This window comes from Bombina bombina, chromosome 12 (genome assembly GCF_027579735.1).
Source record: "Bombina bombina isolate aBomBom1 chromosome 12, aBomBom1.pri, whole genome shotgun sequence".
Classification (NCBI taxonomy): Eukaryota; Metazoa; Chordata; class Amphibia; order Anura; family Bombinatoridae; genus Bombina; species Bombina bombina.
The window spans coordinates 81,666,116-81,680,026 of NC_069510.1; the positions used below are offsets into that span (position 1 = coordinate 81,666,116).

The window sequence follows — 13,911 nt, forward strand, 5'->3', positions numbered from 1 at the left end:
GCAGCGGCTTCTAAGGCTAATAAGATACTAGCATGTACTAAAAGAGGCTTTAATGCAAGGGAGGAAAGCATAATTCTGTCACTATATAACTAAATCCCTGGCAAGACCTCACCTTGAGTACAGAGTGCAGTTCTGGGGACCAATTTAAAGAAAAAAAAATTAGAAAAAATTCAGAGAAGGAGCGACAAAACTAATAGAGGGAATGAAGGAATTAAAGGGACAGTCTACACCAGAATTTATATTGCTTAAAAAGATAGATAATCTCTTTATTACCCATTCCCCAGTTTTGCATAACCAACACTGTAATATTAATAAACCTTTTACCTCTGTTATAACCTTGTATCTAAGTCTCTGTCTGCAGACTGCCCCCTTAGTTGAGTTGTTTTGACAGACTTGCATTTTAGCCAATCAGTGCTGACTCCTAGGTAACTCCACGGGTGTGAGCACAGTGTTATCTATATGGCACACACGAACTAACGCCCTCTAGTTTGAAAACATTTAAAAATGCATTCAGATAAGAGGCAGCCTTCAAGGGCTAAGAAATTTGCATATGAGCCTCCTATGTTTAACTTTCAACTAAGAATACCAAGTGAACAAAGCAAATTTGATAATAAAAGTAAATTGAAAAGTTGTTTAAAATGACATGCCCTATCCGAAGCATGAAAGTTTATTTTTGACTAGACTGTCCCTTTAAACTATGAGTAAAGGATAGCCAAAAAAAAGGCTCTTAAAAGGTTATATGATTACTTTATACAAATATTAAGGGCACATATACAGAGCTGGCCGAAGTGCTGTTAATTCCATGACAGTTGTTTTTGACAAGAGGTTGTGTAACACAAGCATGTTATCACTGTAAGAGCAATTAAATTGTGGATCTTCTTGCCTAAGGAGGTAGTAAATGCCAATACCTTAGATAAATTTAAAAATGGCTTAAATATCTGGTTAAAAAAATAATTCATAATATGATTGCTAGTGTTAAATGGGTCAGTATTCAAATTGTATTAATTAATATTAATTAAGTAATATGTATTAAATTGTATTAATGTAAATTGGCAGCTTCTTTATTGTAAATCAAGTAGGTTGAACTCAATGGACTTCTATCTTCTTTCAACCTCATCAACTATGTTATATCTACTATGTTACTATAATGGCTGCATAAACTGTTTAAATGCAGGTTTTTTTTTTAAACAACTGCAACTTTTAAATAATTTAAATAATTGTATTTAAAGGGACATGAAACATTTTTGATTTTATGGTTCAGACAGAGCATGTAATGTTAAGAGTCTTTCCAATTTTCTTCTATTATCAAATATAATTTGTTCTCTTGGTATCCTTTGTTGAAATTAGGCAGGCAGGCTAAAGGCTGTGACACACTGCAAGCGATGCGGTGCGCAGCGTGTAGATGCAGCTGTGCGCGCTCAGTGTGTCCTGCCTTTTCATCTCTGAGCACTCTGCTGCATCAGGTCGCGTAGCTGAGCACTCAGAGATGAAATAATTGAACTTCAGAAGCGATGCGACGCGGAGCGAAGCAGCTGCTTTGCCTCGCGCCGCATCGCTTGCAGTGTGTCACAGCCTTTAGGAGAATGCATGTGTTCGGAGCACTATATGGCAGACGTTGTTATACATGTTTCAGCACTAAATGGCAGCAGTGTTTGCTAATGTATAACATTGCTAAAAGTGTTATAGTGCTTCAGACGTGCATGCTCCTGAGCCTACATAGGTATGCTCCTCACTAAAGGATGCAAAAAAACTAACTGCGAGATTACGAGTTTTGTATTATGAGTGGAGCGGTGCTAACTTGCACGTTATTGTCACCGCTCACTTTCCTACAGCGCTGGTATTACAGGTTTTTCTAAACCCGGCGTTAAAAGGCAAGAAGTGAGCGTAGAGCAAAATTGTGCTCCATACCGCACTCCAATACCAGTGCTGCTTAAGTAAGCGGTGAGCTGGTCGTACGTGCTAGTCACACGATTTCCCCATAGACATCAATGGGGAGAGCCAGCTGAGAAAAAGTCTAACACCTGCAAATAAGCAGCGTAAAGCTCAGTAACGCAGCCCCATTGATGCCTATGGGAAATACATTTTATGTTTACACCTAACACCCTAACATGAACCCTGAGTCTAAACACCCCTAATCTTACACTTATTAACCCCTAATCTGCCTCCCCGACATCACCAACACCTACATTATATTTATTAACCCATAATCTGCCGCTCCGGACATCGCCGCCACCTACATTATACTTATTAACCCCTAATCTGCTGCCCCCAACATCGCCGACACCTACATTATATTTATTAACCCCTAATCTCCTGCCCCAATTGTCGCCGCAACCTACCAACACTTATTAACCCCTAATCTGCCACCCCCAACGTCGCCGCCACTATAATAAACATATTAACCCCTAAACCGCTGCACTCCCGCATCGCAAACACTAGTTAAATATTATTAACCCCTAATCTGCCGTCCCTAATGTCGCCGCCACTATATTAAATTTATTAACCCTTAAACCTAAGTTTAACCCTAACCCTAACCCCCTCTAACTTAAATATAATTAAAATAAATCTAAATAAAACCTACTATTAATAACTAAATAATTCCTATTTAAAACTAAATACTTACCTATAAAATAAACCCTAAGATAGCTACAATATAACTAATAGTTACATTGTATCTATCTTAGGGTTTATTTTTTATTTTACAGACAAGTTTGTATTTATTTTAACTAGGTAGAATAGTTACTAAATAGTTATTAACTATTTAATAACTACCTAGCTAAAATAAATACAAATTGACCTGTAAAATAAAACCTAACTTGTCTTACACTAACACCTAACCTAACCCTACAATTAAATAAATTCCCTAAATTAAATACAATTAACTAAATTAAAAAAAAATAGCTAAATTACAAAAAACAAACACTAAATTACAGAAAATAAAAAACAAATTACAAGATCTTTAAACTAATTACACCTAATCTAATAGCCCTATCAAAGTAAAAAAGCCCACCCAAAATAAAAAGAACCCTAGCCTAAACTAAACTACCAATAGCCCTTAAAAGGGCCTTTTGCAGGGCATTGCCCCAAATAAATCAACTCTTTTCTAAACTACCAATAGCCCTTAAAAGTGCCTTTTGCGGGGCATTGCCCCAAAGAAATCAGCTCTTTTACCTGTAAAAAAAAAAATACACACAACCCCCCAACAGTTAAACCCACCACCCACACAACCAACCCCCCAAATAAAACCATAACTAAAAAAACCTAAGCTCCCCATTGCACTGAAAAGGGCATTTAGCTCTATTGCAGCCCAAACACCTAATCTAAAAATAAAACCCACCTAATACACCCTTAAAAAATCCTAACACTAACCCCCGAAGATCTACTTACAGTTTTGAAGAGCCGACATCCATCCTCAACGAAGCCGGGAGAAGTCTTCATCCAAGCGGCAAGATGTCCTCAACGAAGCCGGCAGAAGTGGTCCTCCAGATGGGCAGAAGTCTTCACCCAGACGGCCTCTTCTATCTTCATCCTTCAGACGCAGAGCAGCTCCATCTTCAAGACATCCGGCGTGGAGCATCCTCTTCAATCGACAGCTTCTTCTGGAATGAAGGTTCCTTTCAATGACATCATCCAAGATGGCGTCCCTTAGATTCCGATTGGCTGATAGAATTCTATCAGCCAATCGGAATTAAGGTTGAAAAAATCCTATTGGCTGATGCAATCAGCCAATAGGATTGAACTTCAATCCTATTGGCTGATCCAATCAGCCAATAGGATTGAGCTTGCATTCTTTTGGCCGTTCCAATTGAAGTTCAATCCAATTGGCTGATTGCATCAGCCAATAGGATTTTTTCAACCTTAATTCCGATTGGCTGATTCTCAGAATTCTATCAGCCAATCGGAATCTAAGGGACGCCATCTTGGATGACGTCATTTAAAGGAACCTTCATTCCAGAAGAAGCCATCGATTGAAGAGGATGCTCCGCGCCGGATGTCTTGAAGATGGAGCCGAACCGCGTCGGAAGAATGAAGATAGAAGATGCCGTCTGGGTGAAGACTTCTGCCCGTCTGGAGGACCACTTCTGCCGGCTTTGTTGAGGACATCTTGCCGCTTGGATGAAGACTTCTCCCGGCTTCGTTGAGGATGGATGTCGGCTCTTGAAAACTGTAAGTGGATCTTCGGGGGTTAGTGTTAGGATTTTTTAAGGGTGTATTGGGTGGGTTTTATTTTTAGATTAGGGGTTTGGGCTGCAATAGAACTAAATGCCCTTTTAAGGGCAATGCCCATCCAAATGCCCTTTTCAGGGCAATGGGGAGCTTAGGTTTTTTAGTTAGGGTTTTATTTGGGGGGTTGGTTGTGTGGGTGGTGGGTTTTACTGTTGGGGGGGTTGTTTGTATTTTTTTTTTTACAGGTAAAAGAGCTGATTTCTTTGGGGCAATGTTCCGCAAAAGGCCCTTTTAAGGGCTATTTGTAGTTTAGTTTAGGCTAGGTTTTTTTTTATTTTGGGTGGGCTTTTTTTATTTTGATATTAGATTAGGTGTAATTAGTTTAAAGATCTTGTAATTTGTTTTTTATTTTCTGTAATTTAGTGTTGTTTTTTTGTAATTTAGCTAATTGTTTTGAATTTAGTAAATTGTATTTAATTTAGGGAATTTATTTAATTGTAGGGTTAGGTTAGGTGTTAGTGTAAAACAGGTTAGGTTTTATTTTACAGGTCAATTTGTATTTATTTTAGCTAGGTAGTTATTAAATAGTTAATAACTATTTAGTAACTATTCTACCTAGTTAAAATAAATACAAACTTGCCTGTAAAATAAAAGTAAACCCTAAGATAGATACAATCGCCTAGATTTAGAGTTCTGCGTTAGCCGTCCAAACCAGCGTTAGGGGGTCCTAACGCTGGTTTTGGCAGCCCGCTGGTATTTAGAGTCAGTCAGGAAAGGGTCTAACGCTCACTTTCCAGACGCGACTATTCCATACCGCAGATCCCCTTACGTCAATTGCGTATCCTATCTTTTCAATGGGATCTTTCTAACGCTGGTATTTAGAGTCTTGGCTGAAGTGAACGTTAGAACTCTAACGACAAAACTCTAGCTGCAGAAAAAAGTCAGGAGTTAAGAGTTTTATGGGCTAACACCGGTTCATAAAGCTCTTAACTACTGTGCTCTAAAGTACACTAACACCCATAAACTACCTATGTACCCCTAAACCGAGGTCCCCCCACATCGCCGCCACTCTAATAAAAATTTTTAACCCCTAATCTGCCGACCGCACACCGCCGCAACCTACATTATCCCTATGTACCCCTAATCTGCTGCCCCTAACATCGCCGACCCCTATATTATATTTATTAACCCCTAATCTGCCCCTGCAACGTCGCCGCTACCTACCTACACTTATTAACCCCTAATCTGCCGACCGGACCTCGCCGCCACTATAATAAATGTATTAACCCCTACACCGCCTCACTCCCGCCTCAAAAACCCTATAATAAATAGTATTAACCCCTAATCTGCCCTCCCTAACATCGCCGACACCTAACTTCAAGTATTAACCCCTAATCTGTCGACCGGACCTCGCCGCTACTCTAATAAATGTATTAACCCCTAAAGCTAAGTCTAACCCTAACACTAACACCCCCCTAAATTAAATATAATTTAAATCTAACGAAATTAAATAAATCTTATTAAATAAATTAATCCTATTTAAAGCTAAATACTTACCTGTAAAATAAACCCTAATATAGCTAGAATATAACGAATAATTATATTGTAGCTATTTTAGCATTTATATTTATTTTACAGGCAACTTTGTATTTATTTTAACTAGGTACAATAGCTATTAAATAGTTAATAACTATTTAATAGCTACCTAGTTAAAATAATTACAAAATCACCTGTAAAATAAATCCTAACCTAAGTTACAATTAAACCTAACACTACACTATCAATAAATTAATTAACTAAACTACCTACAATTATCTACAATTAAATCAACTAAACTAAATTACAAAAAAAACCCCACTAAATTACAAAAAATAAAAAAAGATTTCAAGAATTTTAAACTAATTACACCTACTCTAAGCCCCCTAAAAAAATAACAAAGCCCCCCAAAATAAAAAAATGCCCTACCCTATTCTAAAATAAAAAGTTAACAGCTCTTTTACCTTACCAGCCCTTAAAAGGGCCTTTTGCGGGGCATGCCTCAAAGAAAACAGCTCTTTTGCATTTAAATAAACATACAATACCCCCCCCAACATTACAACCCACCACCCAAACACCCCTTAAAAAAACCTAACACTAAGCCCCTGAAGATCTCCCTACCTTTAAGGTAGGAAAAATCTGATTGAATCAGCCAATCAGATTCAAGTTCAATCAGATTGGCTGATTGGATCAGCCAATCAGATTGAACTTGAATCTGATTGGCTGATTCAATCAGCCAATCAGATTTTTCCTACCTTAATTCCGATTGGCTGATAGAATCCTATCAGCCAATCGGAATTCGAGGGACGCCATCTTGGATGACTTCACTTAAAGGAACCTTCATTCGTCGGGAGTCGCCGGAAGAAGAGGATGGATCCGTGTCGGCTGCTTCAAGATGGTCTCGCTCCGATAGAAGATAGAAGACGCCGCCTGGATGAACATGTCTACCGGTCCGGATGTCCTCTTCTTGCCGGATAGGATGAAGACTTCGGACCCTCTTCTGGACCTCTTCTTGCCGGATAGGATGAAGACTTCGGACCCTCTTCTGGACGGATCGGTGATACCCGGCGTGGTGAAGATAAGGTAGGGAGATCTTCAGGGGCTTAGTGTTAGGTTTTTAAGGGATGTTTGGGTTAGATTAGGGGTATGTGGGTGGTGGGTTGTAATGTTGGGGGCGGTATTGTATGTTTATTTAAATGCAAAAGAGCTGTTTTCTTTGGGGCATGCCCCGCAAAAGGCCCTTTTAAGGGCTGGTAAGGTAAAAGAGCTGTTAACTTTTTATTTTAGAATAGGGTAGGGCATTTTTTTTATTTTGGGGGGCTTTGTTATTTTTTTAGGGGGCTTAGAGTAGGTGTAATTAGTTTAAAATTCTTGTAATCTTTTTTTATTTTTTGTAATTTAGTGGGTTTTTTTTTTGTAATTTAGTTTAGTTGATTTAATTGTAGATAATTGTAGGTAGTTTAGTTAATTAATTTATTGATAGTGTAGTGTTAGGTTTAATTGTAACTTAGGTTAGGATTTATTTTACAAGTAATTTTGTAATTATTTTAACTAGGTAGCTATTAAATAGTTATTAACTATTTAATAGCTATTGTACCTAGTTAAAATAAATACAAAGTTGCCTGTAAAATAAATATAAATCCTAAAATAGCTACAATGTAATTATTCATTATATTGTAGCTATATTAGGGTTTATTTTACAGGTAAGTATTTAGCTTTAAATAGGATTAATTTATTTAATAAGAGTTAATTTATTTAGTTAGATAAAAATTATATTTAACTTAGGGGGGTGTTAGTGTTAGGGTTAGACTTAGCTTTAGGGGTTAATACATTTATTAGAGTAGCGGCGAGGTCCGGTCGGCAGATTAGGGGTTAATACTTGAAGTTAGGTGTCGGCGATGTTAGGGAGGGCAGATTAGGGGTTAATACTATTTATTATAGGGTTTTTGAGGCGGGAGTGAGGTGGTTTAGGGGTTAATACATTTATTATAGTGGTGGCGAGGTCCGGTCGGCAGATTAGGGGTTACGAAGTGTAGGTAGGTAGCGGCGACGTTGGTGGGGGGCAGATTAGGGGGTAATAAATATAATATAGGGGTCGGCGATGTTAGGGGCAGCAGATTAGGGGTACATAGCGATAATGTAGGTTGCGGCGGTGTACTGAGCGGCAGATTAGGGGTTAATAATAAAATGCAGGGGTCAGCGATAGCGGGGGCAGCAGATTAGGGGTTAATAAGTGTAAGGTTAGGGGTGTTTATACTCGGGGTACATGTTAGGGTGTTAGGTGCAGACTTAGGAAGTGTTTCCCCATAGGAAACAATGGGGCTGCGTTAGGAGCTGAACGCTGCTTTTTTTTTTTTTTCAGCTCAAACTGCCCCATTGTTACCTATGGGGATATCGTGCACGAGCACGTTTTTTAAGCTGGCCGCATCCGTAAGCAACGCTGGTATTTAGAGTTCCAGTGGCGGTAAATATGCCTTACGCAGCCCTTCAGAGAACTCTAAATACCAGCGTTGTTTAAAAGGTGCAGGGGAAAAAAAACATGCGTAGCTGACGCACCCCTTCTAACGCAAAACTCTAAATCTAGGTGAATGTAACTATTAGTTATATTGTAGCTAGCTTAGGGTTTATTTTATAGGTAAGTATTTAGTTTTAAATAGGAATTATTTAGGTAATGATAGCAATTTATATTTATATTTATTTTAATTATATTTAAGTTAGGGGGTGTTAGGGTTAGACTTAGATTTAGGGGTTAATAAATTTAATATAGTGGCAGCGACGTTGGGGGTCGCAGATTAGGGGTTAATACATGTAGGTAGGTGGCGGTGATGTTAGGGACAACAGATTAGGGGTTAATAATATTTAACTAATGTTTGCGAGGCAGGAGTGCGGTGGTTTAGGGGTTAATATGTTTATTATAGTGTCGGTGATGTCCGGAGCAGCCGATTAGGGGTTAATAATTTAATTTTAGTGTTTGTGATGTGGGAGGGCCTCGGTTTAGGGGTTAATAGGTATTTTATGGGTGTTAGTGTACTTTTTAGCACTTTAGCTATGAGTTTTATGCTACATAACTACTGACTTTAGAATGCGTTACGAATCTTGCGGGATAGGCTGTACTGCTCACTTTTTGGCCTCCCAGAACAAGCTTGTAATACCGGCACTATGAAAGTCCCATTGAAAATAGACTATACGCAAATTGCGTAAGTTGATTTGCGGTAAGGCCAAAAAAGTGTGCAGGGGCCCCTAAATCTGCAAGACTCGTAATAGCAGCGGTAGTAAAAAAGCAGCGTTATGAGCCTTAACGCTGCTTTTTTACTCATAACGCAAGACTCGTAATCTAGCCGAAAGTAAATTTGATAACACATGTAAATTGAATTACTATGCTTTAAGTAATGAAAGAACATTTTTGGCTTCATGTCCCTTTAATTTGTGCATGTTTCATAGTTTAAACGTGTAATTTGTTAACAGTGTTAACTGTTAGTTGATAAAAAAGTGGGGTTGAATCATACCACATCTGAGGAAGCCCTAAGCCAGTCAATGGGAGGGGCGAAACGCGTCATACTGGCATGAGAAATGTTATTTTTTCTGGCATCTTGCCGGAGATTGGGGCTTTTGTGCAGAAAACAGCAGCAGACCGCTAACTGGAGAGAGGCACCACTATATAAAATAAAGGAACTGAGGAGGTCTTCTATATTCTATGAACGGAGGTGCACGGTGATGATAGAGGATCGGAAGTACGCCTGAACACAGACAGGTGATCCTAACGTGCACTAATAAGGGAAGACGGTTCCTAAGACATGGTATGATTCTTCCCCCTTTTTTAACCAACCAACAGTTAACACACTTGATCGGTACTGAGAAGTATGTGGAAAAGTTCTGGTTACACTGTCCCACTTTGGAGCATGCTTTGCACTAAGTGCCCAGTGGAATTATAGACATTGGCAGTGGTTATACTATTGTCTGAGTGTGCAACATCCACTAAGTGCTCAGGAAAAGGTATAAGGACTATTCCTGTTTTGAAGTTTAGATGCATGAACTGTTTGGCCTATTTTTTATGTAAGCCATTAAGTTTTGTAAGTGCACACCACAATTTGTGTAATAAATTTAGCAGTGATTTTTGTATCATATGCTCTTTTTCTTTTTTAAACTGACAAATTAAAAATATCACCCTATGACAAGGGCAGCCAAGTCGATTTGTTATCTTATGGGCGGAGTGGTAGGTAGGGTTGCCAGGTGTCCAGTATTGAACCGGACAGTTCAGTATTTTAGCAGGCTGTCCAGTAAAATCTTTTATAACCAAGAGAGTTGAAGCCTTAACCTTGTAGTCAAACCCCCAAAATATTCTTACAGACTGTAACTCATTAAGAGTGTATTTGGTATTTAAACCATAATGCAAACATTCACAAAGCCAAGACCCCTTCCGTCTAAAATACATTAAGAAAAGTAACTGCTCATACAGATTTTGACGTTTAGTACATAGGGCTATCAAAACGGCATAACACTGAAACGCGTAAGCCAGTCTATGGATACAGCACTCTCTACTTTTTTGATCCAATATTGTACTATTATTAATAACGTTTGAATAAATAGTATGTTTTTATTTATGAGCAGCTTGCAGCACCTTTGTTTTTTGTCCAGTAAAATCTTTCCAAAAATACTGGACACTTAAATGTCCAGTTTCTTTGGAAGTCACTCAGTGTTAGGTAAATATAAAATATCTAATGCTTCAATGCTTTAAAAACATGTAAATGAAAGAAGTGAGGGACTGCTAAGGGGATCAGATCACTTTTGTTAATCATGTGTCATGGAAGGAGGGAGAACCGTCATGTGGGAACCAGAAGGAGCAGAATCCCTGTAAGATATATACATTAAATTATATTGCTCACCTTATCATAGTAATATCTGAGAGCTCGACTCAGCTTGTCATAGTTCATGTTGGTTTTGTTTTTCCGTAGGCCCCAAAGTCGTGCCACCTCCTCTGCATCCAGCAGTTTAAATTCCCCATCATTGGATGTCCAGGAGATGAGGTGCCGGTGGCTTTGCTCCTCCAGCAACTGCAGGAGAAACTGCCAGAGGGTTCCAGAGGGGTCCATCACTGCGAGGTTGGGAGAGAACGTGAGAGTGATAGAGAATGACAGACATAGAGAGATAGACAGCGAGAGAGTGACAGAGAAAAAAATTAGATTGAGAGAAAGGGATGGGGAGATAGAGAATGAGAGAGATAGAGACACATAGAGAGAAAAACAAAAAAAAGGAAAGGGATGAAGGGGAGAAAGAATTAGAGAGAATGAGAAAGGGGGAGGGGGTGCAAGAGAATGTGACAACAGTGTAATTGTAAACCTGAGAGTGAGGGTGATTGGAAAAAGTCAAGAGAAAAAAAATCTGGTCACATGTATGAAGATAAATATAAGTAAATATAAAAGGTATGAGAACGAGGCACTTAGAGAATAGGATGGCGCAACTGAGAGTCCACTACAAAAAGACAGACAGTACAAAACACACGTGAGACTAAAGGAGTGCGTTTCAGAGAACGAATACGGGAAAGGGCAATAGAGAGTGTAATGCAAATAGTATAAGAGTACAGTTCACAGAGTATGAAAGTTCGAGACATAGGATCAGCTCATAAAAAAAGGAGATGGGAAGTAGGATAGAGAGACGCATGTAAGAGACAGCAAGAATCCATAAAAAGTAAAACATTACATATATATAATAAAAACAGAGCACTTAAGATACAGATTGCAGTTTTGGGAGTATATGAGAAAGACAAAAAAGTATGATTAAGGTCCCAATTCTCCAAAAACTTGCCAGCTTGTAGAGAAAGAATCAGCTTATTTTACTGAGCATTATATTGTAAAGTAAGCATCTCTCCTTAACATAACGCATATTATTAATCTTCCCTTAAAGGGACAGTCAATTCCAAAATAAAACTTTCATGATTCAAATAGGGCATGCAATTTTAAACAACTTTCCAATTTACTTTTATCACCAAATTTGCTTTGTTCTCTTGGTATTCTTAGTTGAAAGCTAAACCTAGGTAGCCCCCGATGCTAATTTCTTAGACCTTGAAGGCCGCCTCTAATCTGAATGCATTTTGACAGTTTTTCACAACTAGAGGGCGTTAGTTCATGTGTTATATAGATACCATTGAGCTCACGCACGGGAAGTTACCTAGGAGTCAGCACTGATTGGCTAAATTGCAAGTCTGTCAAAAGAACTGAAATAAGGAGGCAGTTTGCAGAGGCTTAGATACAAGGTAATTACAGAGGTAAAACATATATTATTATAACAGTGTTGGTTATGCAAAACTGGGAATTGGGTAATAAAGGCATTATCTCTATTTTTAAACAACAAAAATTATGGTGTTGGCTGTCCCTTTAAAGGGATATGAAAACTAAAACATTTAAAAAAAAGTTTCCAATTTACTTCTATTATCAAATTTGCTTTGTTCCCATGCTATTTTGTGTTGAAGAGATACCTAGGTAGACATCTGGAGCACTACATGACAGGAAATAGTGCTGCCCTCTAGTGTTCTTATAAATGGATAACATTCTTGCTAAACTGCTGCCATATAGTGTTACAGAAATGGGCCGGCTCCTAAGCTTATGCCTCTGCTTTTCAATAAAAGATTAATAATAGAAGTAAATTTAAAAGTTGTTTAAAATCACATGCCCTACCTGAATCATGAAAGAAAAATGTTGTGTTTCATATCCTTTTAATGAGATACACATTTACCAAGGTAAATATTGCCCTTAAAGGGACACTGAACCCAAATTTTTTTCTATCGTGATTCAGATAGAGCATGCAATTTTAAGCAATTTTCTAATTTACTCCTATTATCAAATTATTTTCATTCTCTTGGTATCTTTATTTGAAATGCAAGAATGTAAGTTTAGATGCCGGCCCATTTTTGGTGAACACACTGTGTTGTTCTTGCTGATTGGTGGATAAATTCACCTACTAATAAACAAGTGCTTTCCATGGTACTGAACCAAAAAAATAGCTTACATGCCTTCTTTTTCAAATAAAGAAAGCAAAAGAACGAAGAAAAATTGATAATAGGAGTAAATTAGAAAGTTATTTAAAATTGCCTGCTCTATCTGAATCACGAAAGAAAAAAATTGGGTTCAGTGTCCCTTTAAATAATCCCGGAGGGACTCTGTAATACAGACGAGGCATCTTATAGGATCTCACCAGACCAGCTACAGAGAATTGGGCCCTAGGGACAGAAAGCATGACAGTGACAGACGGGGAGAGGGTTCAAGTGAGTAGAAACATTAGAGAGTTCGATTTGGATGGAGAGACATGTTAGAATATGAGAAGGTAAATTATAAAGAAGATGAAAGAACAAGAGGGTATGATACAAATAATGAATAAGGAGATTGTGAATCAGTAACAGAAAGAGCTTTAGAAAGTGGTAAACAGAAGATCTGAAAAATATAATGAATATATAAGACAGAAAGACAGAAAAAAAAAGATACAAAAATGGCAAATAATGAAAGATGAAAAACACAGAGTATGTAAATAGCGGAAAGATTACACAGAATGTTAGAGAGTGGCGAGAGGCGAATTTGTGTCAGGGCACCAGGTACAGACGAGATCCAAACCTCTGGCATCTCACATTATTATATTTTGTTCTCACCTTACTCTCTCATTCTTTTCCATTCCTTCTCTCTCACCGCTCAGCACTCTCTCCCACTGCTACAGTCTGTGCTCGCTCTCCCCCGCACTAATGGTGTTTACAAGTAGATGTTGTGGTGAAGCGGACACTGCCATGGCAGAGAAGCGACAGTGGTAAGGACATAGGACGTAGACAGCAGCAAATGAATTAGCAGCAAAACATGTTTCTCCCCTGCCCAGATCCCCACATCTCTCCGTTTGCATTTTCCTATCTCACCTGTCTGCAGTCCAAGCAGGTTTATGCACCCCTCCCCTGAACAAGAGCTTGTCTCTCTCTACACCTGGAAGGTCTCAGAGTTCCAGCCCTGGGGCTGCAGAGAAACAAGACAGCCTGCAGCATTGTACTGGGGGTGGGTGGGAGGGGGGAGTCACAAAAAAAACACCAGGAATCCCCCTTGTCTTTCTCTTTGGCCCATTTATTTGAGCTTTGCCAGGATTATTAGCACGCCTCTCCCTCACCACTGTATTTTCTGTTCTCTCCTCTCTCCCCTTCATCAAGCAGGAACAGGAGAAAATCCTAGTTTTACGTCAGAG

At 38.7% G+C, this 13,911-nt stretch overlaps 1 protein-coding gene across 1 annotated transcript in view; it reads right to left on the reverse strand.

Moving 5' to 3' along the window:
- Window positions 1-13,671, reverse strand: part of ELK1 (ETS transcription factor ELK1) — a 90,791-nt gene extending 77,120 nt beyond the window's left edge. Inside the window, exons 1-3 of the mRNA XM_053696217.1 lie at window positions 13,595-13,671; window positions 13,340-13,466; window positions 10,587-10,795 (exon numbers count right to left, since the gene is read on the reverse strand). Of these exons, the coding sequence (XP_053552192.1) occupies window positions 10,587-10,793 (207 nt within the window). The 5' untranslated portion in view covers window positions 10,794-10,795; window positions 13,340-13,466; window positions 13,595-13,671. The remainder of the gene's footprint in view (window positions 1-10,586; window positions 10,796-13,339; window positions 13,467-13,594) is intronic.
- Window positions 13,672-13,911: the final 240 nt, after the last annotated feature.